The following is a 27,445-nucleotide window of genomic DNA, read 5'->3' on the forward strand; positions in this document are numbered from 1 at the left end:
GGGAGAACGACGATTTCTGAAGGAAACAGACTTCAGAGAAGCCTGGCTAACCAGGAAGACACCTGGTTTAGGGGGCAAAGCCAACACTTCAAACACATTTTTTGCTCAAATTTAGGAAAAGAGCTGATCACCAAGAAGTTGGAAACTTTTTCCTAACTTGTTTACACATCAAGCTGTTATGTGCTATCTTTGTATATATAATGTGCCTGAATGTCCTTGAGGACATTGTTGTTGTGGTAGTGTACACCATACTAAAGACAAAGAGGGAGAAGAGATTTGTAAACTTTCATGATGTGAAATGCAGTTATTGTGAAGGTGCAATGCGTGATGCTGATTAATAATGGTTAAGTCAAATATAAAAAGTTGAGCATGCAGACAGTAGAGGATATAATTTTTAATTAAGATCCCAACATAAAAGGCAAAGATACAAAGGTTTTGTGCTGCATAGGACAAACATTTATGGCTTTTTATTTATGTCCAGGACATTGAGACAATGCATTGCAGTTATCTGGTGTCATTCACAGCAATTCAGGACAGGTGTGGTGCTTATGGCGTCAGGGACACAGCCTCCTTCTTGTTGCTCCACTTTGCATGGCCTCAACTTCATGATCTAAGATAGCAGCATCTATGTTTCAAGCAGCAGGTCAGAGGAAGAGAAAAAGAAACTGGCCCCACATGACAGTCCTACCTATTTCCACTTACATACAAGGAGATGGAAAATGTTGTCTTTATGTTTGGCAGCTGTTTATAAAACAACAAAAGCTGGAGCGTGTATTAACACATGTGAATGAAAGAATGGATATTGGGGGACAACCAGTACCCTCTGCCATAAGCATCTATTGCAGGATGTCTCCACCTTGGCAACACTGACATTCTGGGTGAGATCATTCTTTGTTCCAGTCCGGTGCATTGTGGAATGCTTTAACAGCATCCCTGGCTTCTATCCACTAGGTTACGACAACCAGAAATGTCTCTAGGTATTGCTAAATGTTCCCCTCAGGATGACCTCTCCACTTCCTGTTGAGAACTACTGATTTACTGTCTGCAGAAACTGTGTTAATCACTGAAGAGACAAACCATAAATGAGATCATTTCACATGGCAATAAGTGCCATGATGAAAATAAAACAGGATAAGAAGGCAGACAGGCCTGGGATGCAACATTTACTACATGCAAACGTCCTGACAGGGAAAGAATTTGGCTTGTTGCAAGAAGAATCAGAATGCAGACATGTCAGGATCTGTATCCTAGGGAAAGAACAACAACAAACAGAATACAGGTGTGACTGGCAGAGCAGGTGGACTGAGTTGAGGCTGGAGAGTAGATGGGAGCCTGGTGAGGTCTTGGTGTTTGATCTTGGTGGTTTGATCTTTACTGCAGTGGGAAAGAATTGGAAGACAAGCAGGGAATGACATGATCAGTGTTTTTTTTGTTTTTCTTTTAAACCAGGTGGCTGCTGAGGGCATGTATATGAGAGAAGCATTAGAGAAGATACAGGGAGATGAGGAGGTTGTCATAGTCCATGTGAGAGATGATGATGGCTTGCAATTAGGCAGTGGCAATGGCAATGGCAATGGAGAAATACTATTGAAGAAGAAAAGTAACTAAGATAGGAGATGGTTAAGGCTATCTTTGACTTATCCAAATGACTAATGGGGAAGACGGAGTGGTGTTAAAGGGTAATTGTTTTCCACACCCCTTGAAATTCAGTTCAGGCCTTACAGATCTGTCCTGTATGCTCCTGTATTAATTTACTATGGCAGCAGTAACAAACAATCACAAACTTGACGGCTTGAAACAATAAATTTATTCCCATAGTTCTGGAGGCCAGGAAGTCCCATATCAGTTTTATGGGTATCTAGAGACTCTGGGGAGGAATCTGTTCCATGCCTCCTCCGGCTTCTGGTGACTGTCAGCATTCCTTCGCTGCAGCTCCATCATTCCAATCTCTGCCTCTGTGGTCACTGTGCTTTCTCCTCTGCTATGTGGTAATATCTCCCTTTGCTTCTATCTAAGCATAGATGTAGCTGCATTTAGGGCACACCCAGATTATCCAGGATAATCTCTCCATCTCAAGACTTCAACTTAATCATACCTTTTGCTATAGAAGAGAACACTTCCAGGTTCCAGGGATTGGTATAGGGATATCTTTTGGGAGGTCATAATTAAGCCTACCACAGTTCCTAAAGTGTTTGAAATCATTTCTGGTGCAACTAATAAGGTCATGTTTGTGTAGCGATCAAAGTGGAAAGAAACACTGTGAAAGTAATTTTAAAAATGCCATTCAGTAATGTTAAAAAAAGGAAAAGAATTTTATAAGTGGATTTTCAAGATTACTAAGAAAGAGATGAAAAAACACAGGAGGGTTCCATGGACTTTAGACAGATCATCCGAGACATTAAAGTCAATGCTTAAAAGCATGGTTATAGTCACACATTGTATAGTGGGCACTTAAATGCACAATGGTCTGTCATGTTAGTAGGGCTGGGCATTAAGATAGGAGGGACAGCGAGAAGGCAGTGGACACTGGAATGGGAATGCAGAACTGAACCAGCCCACAGAGGTAGGGCAAGACAACAGGTTCAGGTACATCTAAGTAGCTGTGGCTAGCAGGTCCAATGATGAAGCAGGAGTGACATGCAGGAAAGCAGAGATCACGAATAACTCCAAGAAAGGGTAATATTTAGAGATCCAGGCAGGCTGCTGGCATCAGGCTAATATCTCAGAAAGTGGTTAAACTTTAGGCTCTTGATTGGGGTTCCAGGTCAGGACTCTGTCACTGAAAGGGAATCCTAGTTCTCAGCATACTAGGATAAATAGCCAAGAGAGGAACTTAGGCCCTAAAGAACAAGGCATGAATCTAATTAGCAGCACTGGGGTCCAAGATAGAGCTGGACAAACAACAAGGATAACTCATCCCAAGTTCTGGAGTGCTTATCCAGAACTTGCTAAGTGCTACTTCCTAAAGACCAGTACCTCCAGGCAGATTTGCAAGTAGGAGGAAAGTCTAATAATACTTTATGTAATTCTGATGGAAAAAGGCAAGAATAACATTCCTGTGTTTGAATTTATAATACAGCCTAAGACATACAACATAAATAAGTCATTATTGACAATGGGAAGGAAAGTAATTTAACATGCAACATAATTAAATCCATGAAATAAATATTTACTTATATAATACAATTTTCTAAACACCACCATTATTAAGGAGAGTACTAGGAAAAACTAACAAACATAGCATGTGAAACAGTTGGGTACGGTGGTAAAGGGCACAGGCTCTGGAGCCACAACTGACTAATACATTGCAATATTTTGTTTAGCAAATTATAGCTGGTCTGTGTATAAACAGAAGAGCGATATCTGGGGGATCAAGATACCTAAATTCTAGACTTACATCCTGGCCCTGAATCTAACTATCAATGTTGCCTTGGAAAAACTGCTCAAACTTTTGAGGTCTAAAGTTTCAGACCTGTAAACTTGAGAGGGATGAGGTCCTAGGTCCCTTAAATGTAAACTTTAAAATGCTTTTTTGGAATCTTTCAAATCTTCAAGCTTTTCAAAGTGCACCCAGACTTTCTCCTTACTATACAGTCTGAACAACTTTGAGAATCACTGTATTATCTTTGTTTATATAGTAGTCCTGATCTAAATTTTATTATTCCCATTTTGGAGACAAGGAAATAGAGGCCTAGGCTAGCATGGCTAAATAAGCGATAAAGCTGGGATTAGATTTTAACTCTGCCCATTTTAAAACTGTGCATTTCCTACTTTTCTGTATGTTATTCTGATATTAGACTTAATTTTCACATAGTAGGCTAGGATTCCAAGCACTCAATAGCTATATATTTACCCAGATAGCTCTTACTTTGAAATTTCTAAGTCTATACTTTGAGCTAACATTTGTTCAGTTCTCTCCTATTTCAGCACTCCCTTTTCTTGTTATTTATGGTGTTGTCAGCCCATATGGTCTAACTCCCATTTCTTACTCCTGTTGAATGTCTCCTACATGTCTGTTTTTTAGCAGTAACTCCTGACTTTTATTTGAAATAAAATTTTTATGTACTTGCTCATTTCATCCACTTTATGATGAAAAAAATTAGCTAGGTGTGAAGTTGGTACTAAAATTATAATAAACAGAGAACGAAACAAAGACAAGAGAAATAAAAACTCCAGTAATTATTTTCCTTTTTTTAAATATTTAGGTTTTTATGAGACAAGGAAGATGATTTCATTTCTAAACACTGGAACAACTGAAATCATATTAATATTATAATCACTGCCATCTTCTAAAGGAAATTCTAAATGAATATTTGAATGGAAAAATAGCATTTAATATTTAACTTTCAGAATATAGAAACATTGTTGGAAGACTGTGTGATACCAGTGTACGTATTTTTGAGGTAATATTTATATAGCTAGTTACTCTCACAACCAAGGGAAACAAATACTGCTTTCTGGATATGTTCTATGTTAACTTGTCAAGAATTCTACACTGTTGTAAAATAAATGCAGTTCAGTGGTATAGCAGTTATACAAATATGTGTAAACTCTATTACTAGATTAACTTGAAACAGTAGAGTGGTTACTAATTATGTGTTATTAACAAAAATATCAACAAAAAACAGACCAAAATGTGCAGCGGCATAATAACAAAAATATAATTATCAATATAGCTATCTTATTAGAGTAAACCATAGTATCATCAGGCTTAAAAAAAACTAAGGTCATTGTTTTTTCTGACTCTTCTTTATAAATACGGTGGATAACTCTGATCAGTTATCCTTATTTACATTCCCTGTGTACAAATTTGCTGATATTGAACACTATTTTCAAACACATCATCATGTGATTAAATAGGTGATCATTACTGAAAACTCATCAAAGCTTTCAAGGCTATTAATGGTTTCGTGCAACTTAAAACTTCTAATTTTGGAAGTAACCGGCCAAGGAATTTTTTCCTTTTATTGGTAAACAGCCACCATATATCAGTGACATTATCAATATGTAAATACAGTATTTAACATGCTTGTATTTTTCTTAAGAGCTGGAATACAGACTTCACAATATTTCTGAAACATCATCAACTATTTTGATAATGCCATTACAATATAACCTATGTGTGACATTAAAAAAAATTATGAACTGGTCATAGTGCATTTTTCTGAACTTAAATTTCCTAGAGGCTAACATAACAAAATTATCATTTTGACACAGTATATTGCAAGCGTCTTTTATAAAGTTCACAGTCTTTTCTTGTTGCCTCTTTCTAAACGATCCTGTAAGGAAAAAAATATGATTTATGTAGTACAGCAAAGAGAAACAATTCATAGACATGACAAGGACTTTTAAAAAACATTCTCTCTTCTATGTATACTTATGAGAATAATTAAATGTGAAAAAAAGGATTGAGAAAGTCTAAAATTTTAAAAACTATAAAATTTGTGGTTTTTACTTAGGAAAAAGAACGCTCTTGGTAAGTTCATTTTTCCCCTTGCCTTAATCTATTTTGCTTTTGTTTCACAGGTTACACCAGGAAAACATGATTTCTAAAATTCCCCTACTGTTAACCCAATTAAGCTTTTTGGCAAACGAAAAGAAGGAAGGGACAAAAATCCCAGCTAGGGTGGCTTTGATTTTGTCCTTCAGATATTTGCCAACAGAACTGACTTCTCAAATTATACTTGGCTGATCATGTTATAAAGATGACTATAATACATCATTTAAAACTGAAGGAAAATGGAATAGAAATTAATCTTAAGAGATCACTTGTGCTAAGAAAGTAAATGTCTACGTCAAGAAAAAGATCTCATAAAATGGAGTTGCAGAGTGTTATTGCTTGTATAAAGAAGTTTGTCAAGTTCTTGTTCAGGCTGAACATTAATGCTTCCATAGCAACTTTAGTAACATTAACTTTTGCAATCAAATAAGACGACAACAGTACAGGAGGTAAACATACTGCTTTCACAGGTTTACAGGTGTGGCCCCTTTTGATAAAAATCAAAGCTTTAATGAAGCTATTATGGACAAGTCCCTTAAGTGATGGCTGATTTTCCAAAATGAAATTGAAAAACTGGCAGGTGCTGATGCTTTTGTGCAGCCAAAAATCTCTAGTTAGTTCTGTTTTTCTTTTTTTAGAAGAGAGGCAGGGCAAATAAGGAAAGGTAAAGACTTCATGTTTTGAAGGGACGGTTTTCTAATATTTATTTAGTGCCTATAACAGGGAAGAGATCAGATGGGGAAATCCAAAAGGATGTAAAATATGCAAATTGGGATCTGTTTACAGTAAAGAAATCAGCATTTCCCTCTTTAACCTTTGTTTCCTTAAGATTTTAATAATCCTTTGTTTTATGATTGTTCCACTGAAAGTATGTCAACTATGTAAAATTCAGAAAGTTAGTTCCAAAGAGCCTTAGGATATAATTCAATATCTAAGATTAGTTTGACAACAGAAGTAAAATTCATGAGGACAATTTGATAGAGCTTTTTACCATAGAGGGTCTAACTATCTTTTGTTTCTCAAGCAGGGCTCAGATGGTGAACACTGACACTCAAGAGTTAAAGAAAAGGGTTCTCGGCTGGGCATGGGGGCTTGCGCCCATGATCCCAGCACTTTGGAAGGCCTGGGTGGGCGGATTGCTTGAGGTCAGGAGTTCGAGACCAGTCTGGCCAACATGGCGAAACCCTGTCTCTACTAAAAATACCAAACTTAGCTGTACGTGGTGGCATGCGCTTGTAGTACCAGTGACTCAGAAGGTTGAGGCACAAGAATCGCTTGAATTGGTGAGGTGGAGGTTGCAGTGAACTGAGATTGTGCCACTGAACTCCAGCCTGGGTGACAGAGTGAAACACTGTCTCAAAAAACAAAACGAAACAAAACAAAACAAACGAACAAAAAAAAAAACAGAACAAAACAAACAAACAGGGCACTCGATGATATCTAAATCTGAGAAACTTATACAGGGTCTCATATTGGACAATGGTGGGGGGTGGGTAGGTGAAGGAAAAAAAATGTAACCAATCAGGACATAATAAATAGCATTCTTGATTAGAAATATATAAAGTGCTTTCTTATACAGGATCTGCTTTAATTTTCATAAGGTATTATAATCTTTATTTAAGTATTAAAGTACCTGAGGAGCATAGATGTCAAATGAATCACCTGTGGGTTACAGAAGTGGTATACTATGGAGCTGAGATTTTGTTTTCCTTCAAACAGAGATATTATGGGAAATTGGTTTTATAGGTGATGAAAAAGTATACACATCAAACAGGGTGGTAAGGCACCTCTGGGATTATCAATAGTATAAAAGCCACCACCACTTCTTGGGCTGGAGGGATGAGGGTTATGAAGCCCAGGTGTGAAGGCCAGTAAGTAGAAGCTGCCCAGTGGGACCTGAGCCCATGGAGGGAAGGAACTGGAGTCAAAAAGGAGAAGGCCCCTACAGCGGAGAACAAATCCCTGGCTTTCCCCTTCCTCCTGCCTTCAGTCTTCTAGTGCCTGCTACTGGCTAAACCTGCCCAGACTGAGTCAGACAGCAAGGAAGCTTTGGAAACAGACCTCCCAGAGATACAGAGTAAAGCAGTGGTGAGAGGAGAATGGATCTAAGAACACAATCCAATGACCAGCAAAGGCCAAAGAACATAGTGGTTAATGACGGAGGTTCTGGAGAAAGATTCTCTGACTTTGAATGCTATCACTTTCTAGTAACTTTGGGTAAATTATGTAACATCTCTGGGTCTCAGTTTCCTCATTCACAAAATAGGGATATTAAAATAGTTTCAATTACTGAGCTGTCACGGAGAGTAAACAAAACAACATATATGAAGCCCTTAGCCAAGTGCTTAGTCCAGAGTATACTCTCAACAAATGTCATCTATTAAATATTTCAAAAACTGGATACAAGCAGAAATTAGATCAAGTCCTAAATGTGCTATCAAACAAGGCCCTACTGTTGGCATGGTGTCTGGCATAATCTGGGACCAGGTCTTTTCCACAGAAACAGGTATAACAACTATTTTCTTGGGAAGGAATCACTTTTTTTGAGATGGAGTCTCGCTCTGTCACCCAGGCTGGAGTGCAGTGGTGCGATCTCGGCTCACTACAACCTCCACCTCCCAGGTTCAAGTGATTCTCCTGTCTCAGCCTCCTGAGTAGCTGGGATTACAGGCACTTGCCACCACGCCTGGCTAATTTTTCATATTTTTAGTAGAGACAGGGTTTTAGTGTGTTAGCCTGGATGGTTTTGATCTGACCCCGTGATCTGCCTCGGCCTTCCAAAGTGCTGGGATTAAAGAAAGATATGAGCCACCATGCCCAGTCAGGAATCACTCTTAAAAGCTTTCTACATCCTTTACCAAGAATGCAGCAGCTCCAGGCTGACTGTGGCTTTTTTGTGGGGAGGAAATGGGTTGAGGAAATCTCACTGTTACATATATTCTTCAGAATTAAGAGAACCAATGGCTGTTATCACAATGGAGACATTCAACAATGGATACTGGCCATAAGAAATTGAGGGCATACTTCTGGTTTTCCTTTCTCCATTCAAGGATCTAAGTATGTCTGACATCGCAGCAAAGACCACTAATGTCGATAGTTAACCTGGTCGAGTAAACCTTAATCTCACAAATAGGGGGAAAATGTTGTATTTCTAGGCAAGAGGTCTCTGAAGTGACTTCTTTACTTTCCAATGTGGATCTTGAAAGATACCATGGAATAATTATCATGCCCTGAATAGGTCAGCAATTTTAGGATCTCTATTTTCTAGCTGGGGAAGGGGTGGTCTTGCTGACAATCTACCTATCTGCTCCGGGCCATGTGAACTGAGCCCTTAGTGTTCCTGGGATTGGAGCATACAGGGTATTCACCCTTCTCTGGCTACTTTGTCTTCTGCTATTGTCAAAGTAGGCTAGTTAAAACAAAGATGCAAACCAAGCGGAACTATCAGATTACAAACATGTGCTTTAGATTACTTCATGACTGGCTCTAAACCAAGGCCAAAGTGCTTGGTTGAGAATAAGTCATTCTTTCAGCAAAATTCCTACAGATGAAGTAATACAGATGATGATGATAATAGCTATCATTTCTTGAGTGTTTACTGTCAGGAAGGCATAGTGCTAAAAAACCTACACATTTTATTTAGTTCTCTTAACAATCCAGTGAGCCAGGCATCATTATTGTTCCAATTTTATAGATGAAAGAAGTGAGCCCCAAAGGGATGCTATAACCTGCCTAAGATAAAAAACCTAGCATGCGGCCAGGAATAGGTAGGTATTCCAGGTATGTCTGACTCCAAAGTCCATGAGTATAGTGCCTGCTTGCCTTGTGCCAGGAACAGTGCTGAGCCTTGGAGATACCATGACCATTAAGATGCAGGGAAATGTGTACAGTGAAATAAAAAGCTATCATTTGTAAAAAGTCCTGACTGAAAGCCACAAAAGCTGCCAAATTTTGAAGACAAGCCCAACCAGTCTGTCTTGGGAGAAACTGGGAAGCAAGGCCAGGGCTGCCTCTGGAATGGTCTCTTTCCCAATTGATCAAAGTGTGGCTGGGAAATCAACTCAGGTTACGGGCTGGTAGCAGAAGGGAGGGAGGAAAGACAAGCCTAACAGGGATGAACGTTTCTTTTCTTGGATTAGAGAGAAAGAGAAAGAAAACCTATGGCCCAGATCTGACTTTGTGGCTTTAACAATGAAACATTTTTTTCCCCATTTCCATCTTTCAAATCAACATTTGGAGGTAAATAATAAATTTGAATGCTAAAGTCTTTGGCCTGATATGTCCAAAACACTGAGACAAGAGTAGTGTGATGTGGAACTTGAAATTCTGGCCTCATTTTGGCATGAATATGGCAAACATCCCAAACAGCAAAACTCATCTTTTCTAGAACCCGTCTGTTTTCCAGTGCTGCCATTTTTGTGGCTTAATTCTTTTGCTTAAAAGTTCACCAAAACTGGAATGCTGTAAATATGCACGTCAGCAATTCCTTATAATTATCTTGTATTTTCCTGCAATGTACTAATCTTTACCCTCTAGGTAAAAATCTGGCTTATTTAAATCATTTAACAAAGCCAGGATTAAGTACATCATCTTGATTAGTTAGGGACAAATAACCCAAATAATTTACTTAGGTAATTACTATTTCAAAACATTTAGGCTCATAAAGTGCATGTCACACCCACCTGAAGTTCAGAGTGTTCTTTCAGGAGTTGATCATATTCTTTCGAAAGTCTCTCTGACTGCATCTTCATTTCCATCACATCATTTTGTGCCTTAGAAAGGGCTAGAAAACATCGAATAGAGTTTTATTTTTATTTCAAAATAATTTCAAATTTATAGAAAAGTTACAAGACTTAAATAGAGAACTCCTGTATAGTCTTTACTCAAATCCACTGTTAACATTGTGCTACATTTGTTATCATATTCTCTCTTCACACACACTATTATTTTCTTGACTCTCTTGAGAATAAGGTGCAGGTATCATGCCCCTCTACTCTTTAACACATTTCTGGGAATGTACTTCCCAGAAACAAAATATTATCTAACATAACCATAGTATAGTCACCAAACTTAGGAAACTTAATATGAATACAATACTATAAATCTAATTTACCATCCATATGCCAATTTTTGGAACTGTCCCAATGTCTTTTTAGCATTTTTTCCACTGCCAGTCCAGGATACAGTGCTAGATCACATATTGCATTTAGTTATCATGTCTCTTTAATTTCTTTTAATCTGGACTAATTCCCCACCATTATCACAGCCCTCTTCTCCCCATCTTTCATGACATTGACATTTTAAAGAACACAGGCCACTTTCAGATAGAATGTTCTTCACTTTGTTTTTGTCTGATGTTTCCTCATGATTAAAGTCAGGTCATACATCCACTTACATATGAATATAAGTGATATTAAATGCTTCTCAGGGCATCCAGAGGCCCATCACATCCAAAGTTTCTCTGTCCCTCACTGGTTTTTTCATTTTATACTTACAGTTTTAACCTCTGTAACTAAAGAAGCAATATATAGGAAGACAATTTAGTCTATGCAAGCATCCTGCTCCTCAAGATAATGGCACACAAGAATTACTACACATTGACCTTTGCCTACCAAGGAGCTACAAGTCATATGTCAGCAGATTCACATCCTTAGAAGTAAAATAAATGAATAAATAAATAAATAAATAAATAAATAAATATATATATAAAACAATACATTGTGAAGAAGGTACTAATGAGCAAAATATGTAGAAGAGCAGCACAAGATGGGTCAGAAAAAGTAAAGTTGTCATACTTGAAAATTTTATCTCATATAGTGCTTTCAGAAATCATTTTTCCAAACTCTGGGAATCCTGAAGTAGCTCTATATCATATGCAGCCTTCAGAAGTTCTACATTTGGAAGTCTTTTAGGGTAGGAGTTTAAGGGAAAAAAGCAGAATTTATAAATTTAAAAGCTACTTTCCTGGCACAATGAAATAAAATTATAGGATCTAGTTTCTTTTCTCTTGAGAAGTCATCATATAGGCATTTTTATATAAATATATAAGCCATTATCAACTAAAATGCTTTTTGTATCAGTACTTTCTAGACAGTATTGTCCAATGTTCTACATAGTTCTACATCTGTGTTGTCAACATGGTAGCCACTACTTAAATGTGGCTATTGTGAACTTTAAATGTGGCTAGTTTAAGTGAGGACCTATATTTTCAATTTAAGTTCAATTAAATTTAAACAGCCACATGTAGCTAGTAGCTAGCCATATTGGGCAGCACAGCTCTGTAATTTCTTCCATGTTCCTTCTATAGCTGCATAATTCTAAATAAGGTATTAAAGATTGATTTTGACAAATTTAATGTGATGTCACTTGCTAAAGGTATGAGACAGGCATGGAAGATACTTTTGGGGATCGTTAGATTTCATTAGGACCACCTTCACAACATAAAGAGTTATATATTAGTTTTCAGTTTGGGTTTTACAAGGCATTTCCTACAGGTTACTTGAAAAATAGGATGCACGGTGGTATTATCTTCAGAACTCAGCAAAAAGTTTAAGACCCTGGATTTCTGGTACATAAAACGCACAGTAGATTCCACAACCTAATAATGGCTGACTAGCCTGCAACGGTGTGTTTTCTGTTTTTGTTTTTGTTTTTTTAGACAATGTCTTGCTCTACCACCCGTCAATTTTTAAATTTTTTGTAGAGATGAGGTCTCACTATGTTGCCCAGGCAGGTCTTGAACTCCTGGCCTCAAGCAATTCTCTCACCTCAGGCTCCCAAAGTGCTAGGATTACAGGTGTGAGCCACTGCCCCTGGCCTACAATGGTAGTTTTAGGAATGTTGTTGTTATGGTCCGAATGCTTGTCTCTCCATAAAATTCATATGTTGAAACCTAATTACCAATGTGATGGTATTGGGAGGGGTGGCTGGGGAGTGATTAGGTCATGAGGGTGGGGCCCTCATTAATGGGATTCATGCCCTAATAAAAAGAGGCCCTAGAGAGCTGCCTTTCCCTTTTCATTAGGTGAGGACATAGCAAGATGGTACCATCTATAAATCAGGAAACAGGCCCTCACCAGAGGCCTAATTCATTGGGGCCTTGATCTCAGACTTCCCAGTCACCAGAACTGTGAGAAATAAACTTATGTTGTTTATAAGCTACTGAGCCTATAGTACTTTCTACTAAGACAGTTGGTCAGGCCCTTGTAATGAACAGGAGTTGGTCTTAATGTTAAAAATGATTTATACTTGAATTTCTGACATTAATAAATTATTTAATAAATTTAATATATCTTAGGTATCTACCCAGTAGTTCCTTTTTAAAAGAAGCTAGAAAACCACTTGTACAGCCTATCTAGGAGTTTCTTCTGGTTACTACCAGTATAAAGCTATTAACGGAACAAATGCAGACAAATACTGTTTTTCTGCTGCTTATTAAGCCAAGGTATGAACTGTGTTTCTTATTTCATTTTGTATTTCAGTGGATATTAATAAATCTAATGAATACTATCACTCCAATTAGGGGAGGATATTATTGTCTAGACGCATCTTGGACTGTTTCCCAGTCCTATATCTCATTTTATAAAAATTATAATATTAGGCCGGGCGCGGTGGCTCAAGCCTGTAATCCCAGCACTTTGGGAGGCCGAGACGGGCGGATCACGAGGTCAGCAGATCGAGACCATCCTGGCTAACACGGTGAAACCCCGTCTCTACTAAAAAAATAAAAAAAAACTAGCCGGGCGAGGTGGCAGGCGCCTGTAGTCCCAGCTACTCGGGAGGCTGAGGCAGGAGAATGGCGTGAACCCGGGAGGCGGAGCTTGCAGTGAGCCGAGATCCCGCCACTGCACTCCAGCCTGGGCGACAGAGCAAGACTCCGTCTCAAAAAAAAAAAAAAAAAAAAATTATAATATTGTGTTTTGGATGCCTTCCACCTCCTTTTGCAACTGCATCTGTAACTAAAGGATTACATAAACTTGTTATCTGACATGTGAATATGCTTGTTTTATTTTGAGCCATATTATTTTGGAAACAGCATATATAAGAAAAATATTATTGGACAAGGAGGCTTTAGATGATACATCTAAGTCGCTATTTCACTTTTCTTAACTGCAAAAATGGGCTGCTATCACTTGCCAGTGGCTTTATGGAAATACTGAGCTATTTCATAAGAATATTGGCTAGATTCAATAAGAGACTGTTATGTCCTAGGTTATGGTCCATTAGATATTTTTAAAGGCACGTGAATCATTTGTTAATATGGAAAATAACTTCAACTATGTTACAGTGACACATAATAAGCAAAAATATTTGTTGCCCTTCCAAGTGTTAAATGTTCACTTATGGAGCTATTTGCACAGTGGGAGGAGCCAGTGAGACTAATGCACCGTGTAAATGTATTGTATCACTGTGATTTCGACCAGAGATAACAAACACTGCCAGTTAAGCTCTGCCAGGAAATGGAAGTTTTTAGAGGCATTGGCATGACAGCTAAAGTTGGGCTGTTGCACAATAGCTGTAAGGATTGAGCCAGAGGAAAACATACTTTGTTTGAAAAATTTCCAAACGTCTAGTATTGGTTTCTTTCCAATTTATTTGGTTCTCTTTTTGAGAATTCAAGAGTGTGATACACTGGAGCTATTTAGTATTTAATCCTCACATGTACTATTCCTTTGCCAATGATCACTTATTGGATTGTTAATCTACAGTAATGCTTCCAAGACACTTGGCAAGTAGACACACAAACTTCTGCTCAGTAAGGACATAAATTGTGGCTTAATTATATTATCATTTTTTTGTATATGCCTATATTGTCAGGTCTGTGTAGGTAAAGGTTTATGTTTTATTCATCACTTCAATCAACACCTAATCTCTTTTAACCTCATACCCATCTGTTGATAAAGTTTGTTGATTCACTTCCTTTATAGCTCTCCAATTCATACATTCCACTCCAGCTCTGTGACCACTGTCCTCATTTCCAGATTAGATTAAGTGGATTTCTCACACAGTTGCCCAGCTACTTTAATCCATTGTCTATAATGCTGTCAAAGTGATTGCTCTCATGCCTAAAAACCCTCTAAGAGTGCCCTGAAAACACACAAACATGGCATATGAGGGCCTTCATGATGGCTTCTAGGCCTACTGCTCAACTCTCTCCACTGGTTCCATTTTATTTTACACTCCAGTTGCCTTGAGCTCCTTGTAGTACCTCAAAAGTGCCATATTCCTTTGGTAACAACCTGCTCATTTTTGTTATAACATCTTGTCCATCTCCTCCTATTTCATCTGGCTAATTAATGTCATCCTTTAAAATGTCAAGAAAGTGTCCTTGATCTCCAGTGTTGCCTTCTACTACAACTCAAGTTTCACCACAGCATGTACTGAATTGAAGGGCAACTATGCCCTTACTAGACTATGGACTACTCAAAAAACAGAGCTGTGTCTTATCTGTCTGTCTGAGTACTTAGCATATTGCCTAGTATTGGTAAGTGCTTGAAATATGCTCCTTGAAGGAATGAAACAATGAATAAATGAAACATGTAAGCTTTAAGCATTTGAAAAATTCACTTGTGTGTAAACAGTTCACTTGGAAATGATAAATGTCAGGTGAACAACACAAAGTGTTACTTTAGTCACCTGATAGGAATCTTGGTTGAAACAAGATAAAAACACCTTCAATCTAAAACCAAAATACTCAGGATAGCTGTAACAAAGCAAACAGACCATTCTTGAAATATTTCGATGAAAATATACTCATGTTACAAATATCTCATACTACTTCAGAATCAAAAATAAAATATAAATAAATAGTACCACAGAATCCAGCTCAATTAAAAAAAATCCCTGTACACTGATTCTAAGAATGGGGCAGGAAATGTGCAAGATAAGGCTGGAGTATCTTATAATGCCAGAAAGTAAGCAAGTGCTCCAAAAATGAAAAAAAAAAATCAAAAATGGAAATACGTCAAAGGGACACAGAAGCCAAATGAAAGAGCTGCCAATGGCGAAAGCTGGACAACCTGAACAATAAACTAAACTAAAGTAGTATTAAATTATAACCCAAATTATAAAATAAATACCTATTAGTCCATACTGACAAACAAATGGTAGAGAACTGACAAATCTGTGCAGAAGAATTCCAAACAATTTACACAGATACTGTACTGTCAAGGAGGTTGAGCATAACTTCCCTTTCTTCTTCTTTTTTTCTTTTTTTAATCCACTCATTTGCACACTGATCTGAAGTGTGGGCTGTGAACAGTGATTCAAAAAGATTACAGTATGGAAAAAGGAGGGAAAAGAGTAATTTTACAGCCCAGAAACTAGACAAGCACTATTTTAGCTAGGTGATCAAGGTCAACATCAAAACTGACAAGTTATGTTAATAATATGTACTCTTGATATAATGTGATGAAAGCTGGCACATCACCTCTGTGACTTTCAAAACCTATACAAAAGTAGAAAACATGGAACCCAGGCCAGGCACAGTGGCTTATACTTGTAATTCCAGCACTTTGGGAGGCCGAGGCAGGTGGATCACGAGGTCAGGAGTTCAAGACCAGCCTGGCCAACATGGTGAAACCCTGTCTCTACTAAAAATACAAAAATTAGCTGGGCATGGTGGTGTGTGCCTGTAATCCCAGCTGGGGAGGCTGAGGCAGGAGAATTGCTGGAACCGGGACCTGGGGGGGCAGAGGTTGCAGTGAGTCAAGATCACGCCACTGCACTCCAGACTGGGCTACAAAGGGAGACTGTCTCAGAAAAAAAAAAAGAAGAAAAAGAAAACATGGAATCCAGGAAAGAGGGTATCAATACAGGAAAGAGGCAAAGGAAATCCTCATAATGATGATGAATATACAGTTGTAATAATATGATATAGTAAAAGTTATGATATATTTAAATTGAAAGGATGGAGGGAGATGGGAAGTATGAGGAGCCAGGAGGGTAACTGCGTGAGATAAAGAGATCTAAGTCCTCGTCTTCCCTATAACAAAGTCAAAGATAATATCCTATATTGAAAGATCAAGAAAAAGCTACCTAAACATTGCATTTAGAAACCTGGAGGCACATATCAGAGGACATTTTTTTTTTGAGACAGGGTCTTACTTTGTTGCCCAGACTAGAGCGCAGTGGCACAATCGTGGATCACCGCAACCTCTGCCTCCCAGGCTCAAGCGATTCTTCTGCCTCAGCCTCCCGGGTAGTGGGGATTACAGGCGTGTGCCACTGTCATCTGGCTAATTTTTGTATTTTTAGTAGAGACGGGATTTTACCATATTTGGTCAGGCTGGTCTCAAACTCCTGACTTCAAATGATCCACCTGCCTCGGCCTCCCAAAGTGCTGGGATTACAGGCATGAGCCACCGTGTGCCTGGCCTCAGAGGACATTTCTAAAGGAGTTGAATGTAGTTGCTTCTGGGGACAGCGCCTCAGGAGACTGCTCTTTTTCATTATAAGCCTTGTGTTACTATTTTGCTTTAAAAATATATATATATGTAAAACTTTGATAAAATAAAAAAAAGTAAAAGGTGCTCCAGATAAATACTCCCTTTTATAACAAAGGCTCTCAGAGCTGGGAAGACCTCTAGAGATCTAGTACCATTTTTTATTTCCCTAACATAATTATAATGAAAAGAACATGCTAATTTCTTTATTCAAATCATTTCTCTTCTCCTGCAAAGTTTTATTATTCCGTATCAATGGATATCAATGGTTCTAATAAATGTTCTAAACAGCCATGCTCTAACACTAATGAGAATTGGTTCTACTTACTGGCTTATCCTCTCTTCTCCCAATGCCCTATATTTAAGACTTGTGGCCTCATTTCACACAGCACACTTGTGTTGTGAGCTAACAGATGCATAAAACCTGCCAGATCCTGTCCTAAAGATCCTAAGATTGCATGAAACATTCTTCAAAAATGATGAATATGGCTTAATTTATCACCTGCTGAACTTTCTAAGTTTGGAGAAAGGGAAGTTACTATGAAAATATTTTTCTCATGAAAAACAAATATAATTTTAAGGGTCAAAAAGCCAACAATGAAAACAGTTCTTGATGGTCAGTTTTGCTTAATTACATTATTTGGAGATATATAATAGACATTAAAGTTTAACTAGTCCAGTCTCTCATTTTACAAAGGAGAAAACTATGGCCTAAAAACAGTCAATGACTTAACCAAGATTACCCAGTGTATCCTCAGATTTTGCAACGTAATTCATATAACTTAGCAAAAACTATATGAACAGCTTGTAATATTTGGGGTCTACTCACAAAGTAAAGTTGGAATATGGCCAATTAATTAGACAATTCAAGCCAAAAAACTACCGCCCTAGATTACCTGGGTATTTGGAAGAGGTTTTTTTTTTTTTTTTTTTTTAAATTTTAAATTCTTTTTTACAATAAAAAGCTATCTTTTTTATTAAGCAAAATAAATTCATTGTAGAAAATAATTTAAACTCCAGGAAAAAGTCATTTGTTGTACATGCTAAGGAAAACCACTATTAATAGTTTAGTGTTTTTTCCTAATTGAAAGTGTTTTAAAACTAGAGTTGTCCAGTTTAATTTTTGTATCTCACTTGGCAATAAACATGAACTTGCCATAAGCTGTTATCATTAGAAAAGTATTTACCATTAAGGATTGTAGTAAACATGCATATGTAGGTATGGAATAAGACAGTAGAAAAGAACACCAAGGCATTCAAAGTAATCATCTCCTTTGATCTCTTAGGAGCTACATCAATGGACCCCTTAACCATACAGCATTATTATTCACTGCATCTAGTGTGACACATCGACTTCTAACAGACCACTCTGCTTTTTGCTTTGCTCTTCTCACTCAGAACAGTAGTATCATTTCACTCATTTTTCTGCCACTCCATGTCCATCAACACATTTAGAGAATTGTGCTTGATTACATCTTTATCACCTGGAACATTCCTTGATTCAGTATGCATTTAGCACTCTCCACTCATGTTTTTGGTAGACTAGCCCATGTTTCACACTGGGGAGGAAGTGAATCCCTTTATGTACATATGTTTGGTTCACCATCTGGACTACAAGCTCTTCTGAGAAGAAACTGTTTTCTCTTGCTTTAATGTCCCTCTGTAGAGATTATAAAAGCTTTTCCTCAGGGTAGACATCGCTATGTTTGCTAGTACTGTGAATAATATATAAGGTATCTTTGAATTTCTGTCTTAATATCTTCCTTATAGCTATTCCTCCTGGTTACTGAAAGACATATAGTTTATTTTACGAGTATAGGCCTTGATAACAGATAAGAAACTCACAGGAAAGGGAAACGTCACAACTAAATGGGAATGTAACAGGGAACCAAAAAGGATGAAATATCACCATTACATATTAGTCCAAGAAAAGTAGTGTGATAGCGAGCAAACCCTTTTTTCTGTTTTGACAATAACATCAGTACGTGAAAATAACACAGAGGTGAACTAATAAATACTAGTAAATCCTTTATTTACCTAAATAAAAGGGCTGGTCATGAGTTTTATTTGCTTTAAGTAATTAAAATACTATTAATTATATATTGCCTATTGGCGCAACCATCAAATAAACTATACTATTATTTCTTAATGCGGAGTTTTTTTTTTTTTTTCAGTTGATACAAGAAGGGAAAAAGATGTCAATGAAGCAGAAACTTCCAGACATGAAAACAAATAAGAAACAGTATGTTTTTTTCTTATTTAAATCACAAAAGTGCATTAAAAGGCAACAAAGCAAAAAACAAAAAACAAAAAAAACCATATGACCAAAAATAGCAAACTGTTTTTAAGCATTAATAATTTTAAAATAAGCTGGTGGCTTTGATATAACTGTAGGTAAAAGATAACCGAGTTCATGTCCATAAAAATTTACCACTGTAAAACATGCTTAGGGTAAACTTTTAGAATTTATTTTTAGATGAATATGTGGTTCATTTGTACGAAACTGGAAATCCTATTGTTTTAAACTTGTATACAAAGCTTATGTCTTATTCTTAACACTCAAGAGGCAGGAATTTAGGGTTTTGGGTATACAGAACAGCAATTCCCCTGTAATTTTCTATCTTGTCTTGATCTCCAATTTCTCTTGAAAAGCACTTCAGCTACTTTTCACTATCTGGTCCTCATGTTAACTGGCAATAAAAGGTAAAAAAAACTTAACTTCTTCAAGGGTATTAAAGTTGGTCTGTAAAAGGTAATTTTAGTTTTTTTCAAGGTTAAGTCAAGGTGATATGAAAGCATTTATCCAGGAAGAGAGTTTAATTATCATTATTTTAAGTAGAGGACTAGGGGGGTTCTATTTCCTGGTCCAAATCTAGTACGTCAATTGTATGCTGCTAATACTTAGAGACCCATAATAGGTCTTTACACTCAGTTTCTGATTTGTTAGTATATACTTTAAGAAATTTATTTAAAGTTTGCTTTATCCTCAAGAGGCATACTTTTTAAGGAAAGTGTTAATTATGCTCCACATTAAATGACTTTACAATAAATGAATTACTTGAAAAGTTCTTTTAAAAATAGATGAGGCCCAGGCACAGCACTTCAGGCCTGTAATCCCAGCATTTTTGGAGGCTGAGGAGGAAGGGCTTGAAGCCAAAGTTCAAGACCAGATGAAGTAGCAAAGCGAGACCCTGTGTCTACAAAAAATTTAAAAAATTAGGCAGGCATGGTGGTGCACGTATGTAGTCCCAGCTACTCAGGAGGCTGAGGTGGGAGGATCGCATGAGCCCAGGAGTTTGAGGTTGCAGTAAGACATGACTGCACTCCAACCTGGGCAACAGTGAGACTCTGTCTCAAAAAAACAAACAAACAAAAAAAATTGCTGATGAAACAAAGAAGGAACAAAGGAAAGCAGGAAACAAAGAGAAGAAATGCATCATCAAGAAATTTCCCCCAATTACTGTTTTCTCTTTTCCTTTATGTAGGAGACATACACTGCTAATTCAACCTTTATTACAAGATCGGCAGCCCTAAGAATTCCTTGTAAAATATGGCATGTTTTTTATATCTATATGTATTCCTGCTCCTAAAAGAATGAAGAACAGACATTGCATGCAGCTCAATCACTTTTTAAACCATATTTACTTTTATCATTGCTTGGATGCATGCAATGACTGAATGCTACATATTTCTAGTTACAAGAATAAAGGAGGCTGGGTACAGTGGCTCACACCGGTAATCCCCAGCACTTTCGGAGGCCAAGGCGGGCAGATCAAGAGGTCAGGAGAAGGAGACCATCCCGGCTAATATGGTGAAACCCCGTCTCTACTAAAAATACAAAAAAATTAGATGGGCGTGGTGGCGGGCGTCTGTAGTCCCAGCTACTCGGGAGGCTAAGCCAGGAGAATGGTGTGAACCTGGGAGGCGGAGCTTGCAGTGAGTCAGATCACACCACTGCCCTCCGGCCTGGGCGACAGAGTGAGATTCCATCTCAAAAAAAAAAAAAAAAAAGAATAAAGGAAGGTATTCATTTATGAAAATAAGTAGTTTTCCTGGAAGAGACCTTTAAAGCCAATCTCCTTGGAAATCAGAAGGTTTTTCCACTAAATACAGTGTCTGTGCTAGGGTGATATTACTGCACGGAAGCACCGCTAATAGTTTACAAACTCTGGTCAAAATAGGAGTTGGAGGTTAAAACCTGAAGGTGTTTGCCACAACTGATAGAGTGTTCTTAGTAGCTGCCTACAGAATGCCACTTTAAAAATTTGGGCTAACTAGCTTAAATAAATATTTGTATTTACGTTTTGTTTCCACTAATACACTTGGGAGAAAATGTTTCACTTAGATTTAAGTAACATGAAGGATAAGAAAATTCACATGGAAAACACTCTATTTTCCTGTAAAAAAAGAAAACACTGCTTTTTTACTCAATTTTCAAATATAAGATCTCTTTCTAAATCTTTCTTAAGCCTTGTCACCTTAACACCCTCAATATTTAGAAATCAGTGAATATTTTTGAGTGGTACTGTGCACAAAGTATTGTACCACTGAATTCATCCAAATCATGCACTATTAATTGATATATTTTCTTAGTTCTTACCTTACTGAATTTAACTGGTTTAGGTCAACAGAACATGACCAAGGAAACACTCTCTTTAGAAATGGAACTTTGATCTTCTCAAGGTCATTACAAATGTTAGTTTTTAAAAAAACATAGAGCAAATAAAACGTGTTCATAAAATATTATATATCTTGCCAGAACCAAACAGGACACACTCAAACAGGTAAAATCTGCCTCTACCTGAACACTAATTCACTTCAAAAGTATCTCTGCAGTCTATACTTCAAACACAGAAGCTGCTATCACTTGTTATCAGATTGTAAACACAATGCTTACATTGTCAAAGAGTTCATTTTCTCTAAAATCTGATTTTGTCTTTTAAAGAAATGCTCATATAATACTAAGTTAAGTTTTATGCCAGATTTAAAGAGTTAAAGCTCAAAATATCTCAGAGCTGGAATTTTTGAAAGATGAAAAGAGAAACTAAATTGAGCAGGGTTAAGAAAAGTATAGTACACATACACTCATCTCTTTTAGTTTTGTACCACCCTGCTTATAACATAAGAAAAGAGATTCTTGGTGGATACAGAAAAAAGCAGGATTTTGAAGCAATATTTTTGTGTTTTGGAAATAGATGGTTTCATTCTTCAAAAGAATTAGTAGCTATATTTTATGCAGGGTTAAAAAAAGAACACTAGTTTCTCTTCTGAAATGTCTGTTGTAAATGGTAGGTAACTTAAATTCATTTTCATATAAACAATAACATTTGTAGATCATGTTCTAAATCTTTTGGAATTACAGAAAAGGCAACAGTACCAACTAAAAGATTCTTGAATTTTGGGCTACACTATGCCAACTACATAATATACCACTTTGTCTATAAGGGTAATTTATTTTTTAACTTATTGCTTCTGAACTGTCTTCTTTTTTTCACTTGAAGTAAAAAGTAGGAACGTGACTAAAGCATTTTGTATCACATAAATATTCTCCGGTGGATTTTTGTTCTATTTACAGAATTAGCTTTTATTTTTATGTTTTCCATCTCAAATTCAAATACATCCTGACTGAAGTAAACCCTTTCCAAACAATGTACCTTAACACCAATTGATGGTGAGGTTTCTCAGTGTCTGGCCAACATAAAAACCTATCTGTTGTATGCAGAAATGTTGCAAAGCGTCAAGCCACAAACTTACACTCAGAGTTTTCTGGGATGACATTGAATTTGGGGTATCTACTTTTCTGTGCTATGCAGATGCAACAAAAATAATTTGTTCTTTGACTAAGAAAAAAACAGTAGCAAAACTTTTTTTTTTTTTTTTTTTTAATGTAGAAGAAATCGCTGCCTTCAGGGAAATGGAGTTGGGATGCTCCACTTCAAGCCTACACTGCAATGTTATGTTGGAAGGAGACACTCAAATTCTTAGCTGACATCCCAGATACTGTTGCCTACTCTGTGCCTACCTGTCTCTCTCAAGGAACGCTTTCCTTATGTCTAACAGGTAGAATATATTAGTGCTTGAAATAAACAATACATTTTCTTGTAAGAAAACTGTTCCCCTGCAATTGCTTCTCTGAGAGGAGGAATATACGATGATGGAAAAATGTGATTCATTTTATAAAAACACATTTATAAACAACTTTTTAGGAACACAGCTCTTTTGCTAAGGCAAGAACATCTGTATTTACAACACAGATCTTAAACACCTACATGTTTTTCTGTATAACAGAGCATGTTTCTCTTGGCTGACACAATGTTTTATCTTCATATTTGAACAAGAATTTATAAATAGGTCATTCTTGGTATCTTAGAAGAACATTTAGTCATTAGTTTTGTTTTAGGAAAAACAGTGAAGTGTACAGCATAAAGTATCCTGCTAGTCTTTTTACTTTTTCACATGTACACAAAGTTACCATCTGAAGTCTTCCTTAATTCAGTTTTCAGTTTCTCCTGGTCTTGTACTAGTTTTTTATTTTCTGCTTCCAAAACACATTCTTCATCTTTACCATGGCTTTTCAAAATCTATTGCAAAAGGGAGATATAGGAAGAATTAAGCTTAAATTGCAATAGCCAGACGTTCTTACAGAAAATGAGCTGAGTAGCCTATCTAAAATTACTGGTTTATAATTTATTCTTTGTCCTTTTCAGAATTTTATAGTTTTCTACAATGTACTTTTGCTAACAGAAACTTAATATTTGGCAAACACACAAAAAAGATTTCTTATTATGGCTGAAATCTCTAAAGTGAACATAAGAATTTAAAATAATATTCTCAAAAGTATTTAGGTAAATAATGTCAGTCTTTCTCCATCAATTAATGAGAAATGTAAATCTAAGGGGAAAAAAACAGTTCTGAAGATGATATTAATTAGAAAACCATTATGTTCTGATTGTAGAGCGATCTACTCAGCCTATTTTTATACAGACAAATTTGTAAGAGAAGAATATGTCAGAGTGGAGATGGGTAAGTGGGAAATGATGGCCATTTCTACAGCTGGAAAATTCTAATTTTCACTGAATAGTTACCAAATTACATTTATTCCATTAATCCTTTATAAAGCTCTTTGTATTTTAAAATTGATTCTGGTTTTAAAAATGTTAGTGTTTGCAGCTTATCTTTTCTAGGCAAGAACAATTAAGATCCAAATAGTAAAACAACTGATCAAAATAAAATTATCATGGAGTAAAAATTTCATAATCTGTATTGTGAACAGAAACTATAATTATCATCAGAACTAAGAAGCTGACTTAAAGAAATGACAAAGAATTTAAATTACCAAGAAAGACAAAGTAAATGTTTGAAAAACCTAATATGTATACTGTTGTACGTCAGTAGACTAAATAAAGAGACAGAAACTTCTTTTTTTTTTTTTTTTTTTAAGAAACAGGATCTCACTCTGTCACCCAGGCTGGAGTACAGTGGTGCAACCCATAGCCACTTCAGCCTTGACCTTCCGGGCTTAAGTGATCCTCCCATCTCAGCCTCCTGAGTATCTGAGACTACAGGCATGTGCCACCACCGCAGGCTAATTAAAAAAAATTATATATAAACATATAAATATATATATTTTGTAGAGACAGAGATCTTGCTATATTGCCCAGACTGGTCGTGAATTCCTGGCCTCAAGCAATCGTCTCACCTCAGCCTCCCAAAGTGCTGAGATGACAGGCATGAGTCACTGTACCTGGCCAGTGGCAGCAACTTGATACTGACAGGTTCTATTGTCAGGTAAAAAAGGAACACAGGATAATTTTAAACAGACTGACATAAGAGAGGAATTTCTACTGCAGGGTGATTCATTTTCTAATGTAAGCCCATATATTCAACAAAACACAAAGTTCTACTGAGCAATGACTACATGCAAATATTTTACAATGCAAGGTGCTGTAAGAGATAAAAATGTAAGAGAAACATGGTCTCGACTTTCGAGTAACTTCAATCTAGTAGAAAGGATGAGACGAGCATAAAAACTGTAGCACAAGACCAAATACAGTACTACTGTGCTATATAGAGATTAGGCAGCTCAGAAGGAGGAATTAAAGCTCTAATGCATATATTATATAATCCCAAGGACTATTTTTTGGAGACAGGAGGACTGAAGTACATTCTGAAACTAAAGGAGCCTCATATCTTCTCAAATTAATAAAAAAAGTTTTTTTTTGTAAAGAGCAGCACAAGAAAAAAATTCTCCAAATCCCTTTTAATTTGTTGCCTACTTCAAGCTGAAAACAACTCCAGCTAATACTTCACTGAATTCAGTTCATAAAATCTCCAGTGATTACCCAAATTAGAAGAGAATCATTGAGTTGCAGGAATGTTTTCGCTGACTGCTTGAATTTTCATGCCATTGACTTGGAAAAGTTGGATTTGTGTAAGTCTTGTAAATAAGCTTTCACTACTGCACCTGTAAACTTGCCTAAATTTATGATGTGTAACTTGACGCTGGAGAAAGACCAAGAACCCTGAAATCTGAAATTTAATGACCACCAGCTACAACAACACAGGTGTTCACTGTCTCATCCAAATTATCCCACCTTGGTAAGTTACGTGGCTGGAAAAAAAAAATCAGAGCACAGTAAAGCTCTATCACGTTGAAGTAGCAAAATTAAAAGTTAATTGGTTTTTCATAATTATTTCATTTCTTTAACTGAATATCAGAACAGAAAGGGGTCACAGGTACCACGTGGAAATTGTTCTATCGGATAACATAGGAGTTGAGGGCACAAAATAATGTGGTTATGAATGTGGATTCTAGAGTCAGGCTGCTTAGGTTCAAATTTTAGTTCTGTCACATATCAGCTGAATGATTTTTGCAAGTCACTTAACCTTTCTGTGCCTCCATTTCCTCGTCTATAAAATGCAGGTAATAACAATACCAAATTCATGGGGCTTTTGTGAAAATTAACAGTTAAAAACCTTACTGTGAAGCACTTGAAGCAATACCTGGCACAATGTTAACTATTATTTATAGCTAAGGAACTTGGAGGCCCATTAACATAGGTGATTTGTGCTATGTCACACATTGGAACTAGCACCTAAGTCTCTTGGATGTCAGGGTAATGCAGTTTCCAATGGAAAATGTGTCTCTGATAGAGAATGATGAGAATGATGAGGTATGGCTGGGCGTGGTGACTCTTGCCTATTAATCCCAGCACTTTTGGAGGCCAAGGTGGGAAGATTGTTTCAGGCCAAAAGTTTGAGATCAGTCTGGGAAGGAAGGGAAGGAAGGGAGGGAAGGAGAGGAAAGGGAGGGAAGGAAGAAAGGACATTACAAAGGGGGTGTCTTCACAAGCTTATCTTTCCTTAGCTTATTTTTCAAAACCTACATGAAGCACCTTGAAATAGATGTCATCTTCTACATTCTCACTTATGGCCTTTATTGGTCACTTTATTGGTCAATTAGTTATATTTTGGGCACTGACAACTGCTTTTATGTCCCGCTCACAGACTTTCTCCCCACTGTGTACTGGCTTTAGCCCAGCATATCTGTGCCGCCACTGATTGGGTCACAGCTATGCAGGAAGCAGTGAATCAGAATAGCATGGTACCAAAGGAGAGGAAAACAAACAAACAGAAAGAATAAATCATGCAGGGTCAAGGAACTGGTAATCATGACATAAGTTTCCTTGCATGGGTAAATGGTTCTGAAAACAATTCCAAGAGAAAAGTTGCAAAAGTATTTTGAGGAGGGTGCTTTTTTTTTTTTTTTAAAAAAAAGGGCAAGACTAATTTAAGTGTATTAACTATAGTATGTATGGGAAAAATAACACTTTCCATTTTCTTAGAGCTAAGGAATAAGAGAAAAACAACTGAAGAGGAAAAAAAGCAGTGTTCTGATGGTTACAAATCATTACTCCAAAATGATGTGTATAATTTTAAATTAAGATATGTACATGATCAGTTGTTCCATAAATACAAGGCTTATGTGCTTTCGAGTTTAGTTATCACGTATCAATCAAAGCTTTGATGACTGTGTTTTTATTTTTACCACTGTGAAATGAGATCAAAGGATAGAAAATAAAGGAATAACATTAAATATTTCGAATATTATGTGAAATTATCAATCTAGCATCAATGACGTTTCTCTGCTTTCTATAAACCAATCATTTAAAAGAAAACTAAAATCTAGGCTTAAAAATACTTTAACTGAAGAAGAAATGGAAACGGAGTTATAAAGACTTTAGATTACAAAGTAAACTTAAGGGTAATGAAGGAATTAAAATTCATATTCCCAGAATACTATTTTTGCCTTAAATCACAGAAAATAGGTCCAATGGTATTAATCCACTATGGAGAAAGAGCAAATCCAAACAATAGTGAAAATATTAGTGGGAACAAGCATTTCTAAAGAATAGTAAAACTATTCTTGAAACAATCATTACATAAAATATTGTTAATTATGGTCATTTTCTGCTTATACAATATAAAAATGCTCTTTTTG

General features: G+C 36.7%; 1 protein-coding gene and 1 non-coding gene across 6 annotated transcripts in view; both read right to left on the reverse strand.

Moving 5' to 3' along the window:
• Positions 1 to 374: 374 nt before the first annotated feature.
• The window catches only part of LOC105475317 (B cell receptor associated protein 29), a 42,803-nt gene continuing 15,732 nt past the window's right edge, over positions 375 to 27,445 (reverse strand). For 2 of the 5 annotated variants that reach the window (XM_011730454.2, XM_011730456.3), the window contains exons 6-8: positions 23,417 to 23,525; positions 10,183 to 10,283; positions 4,948 to 5,279 (exon numbers count right to left, since the gene is read on the reverse strand). In XM_011730454.2, the coding sequence (XP_011728756.1) occupies positions 5,244 to 5,279; positions 10,183 to 10,283; positions 23,417 to 23,525 (246 nt within the window). In that variant the 3' untranslated portion in view covers positions 4,948 to 5,243. Of the gene's footprint in view, positions 626 to 4,947; positions 5,280 to 10,182; positions 10,284 to 15,579; positions 15,752 to 23,416; positions 23,526 to 27,445 lie in introns of those variants that run through there. The other 3 variants (XR_011622039.1, XR_011622038.1, XM_011730458.2) reach the window with 3 other exon arrangements.
• LOC112425584 (small nucleolar RNA U109) lies at positions 20,422 to 20,562 on the reverse strand. The gene has a single exon (XR_003016700.2). It is a non-coding gene; the product is annotated as a small nucleolar RNA U109 (small nucleolar RNA).

Source organism: Macaca nemestrina, chromosome 4, assembly GCF_043159975.1.
Source record: "Macaca nemestrina isolate mMacNem1 chromosome 4, mMacNem.hap1, whole genome shotgun sequence".
Taxonomy (NCBI): domain Eukaryota; kingdom Metazoa; phylum Chordata; class Mammalia; order Primates; family Cercopithecidae; genus Macaca; species Macaca nemestrina.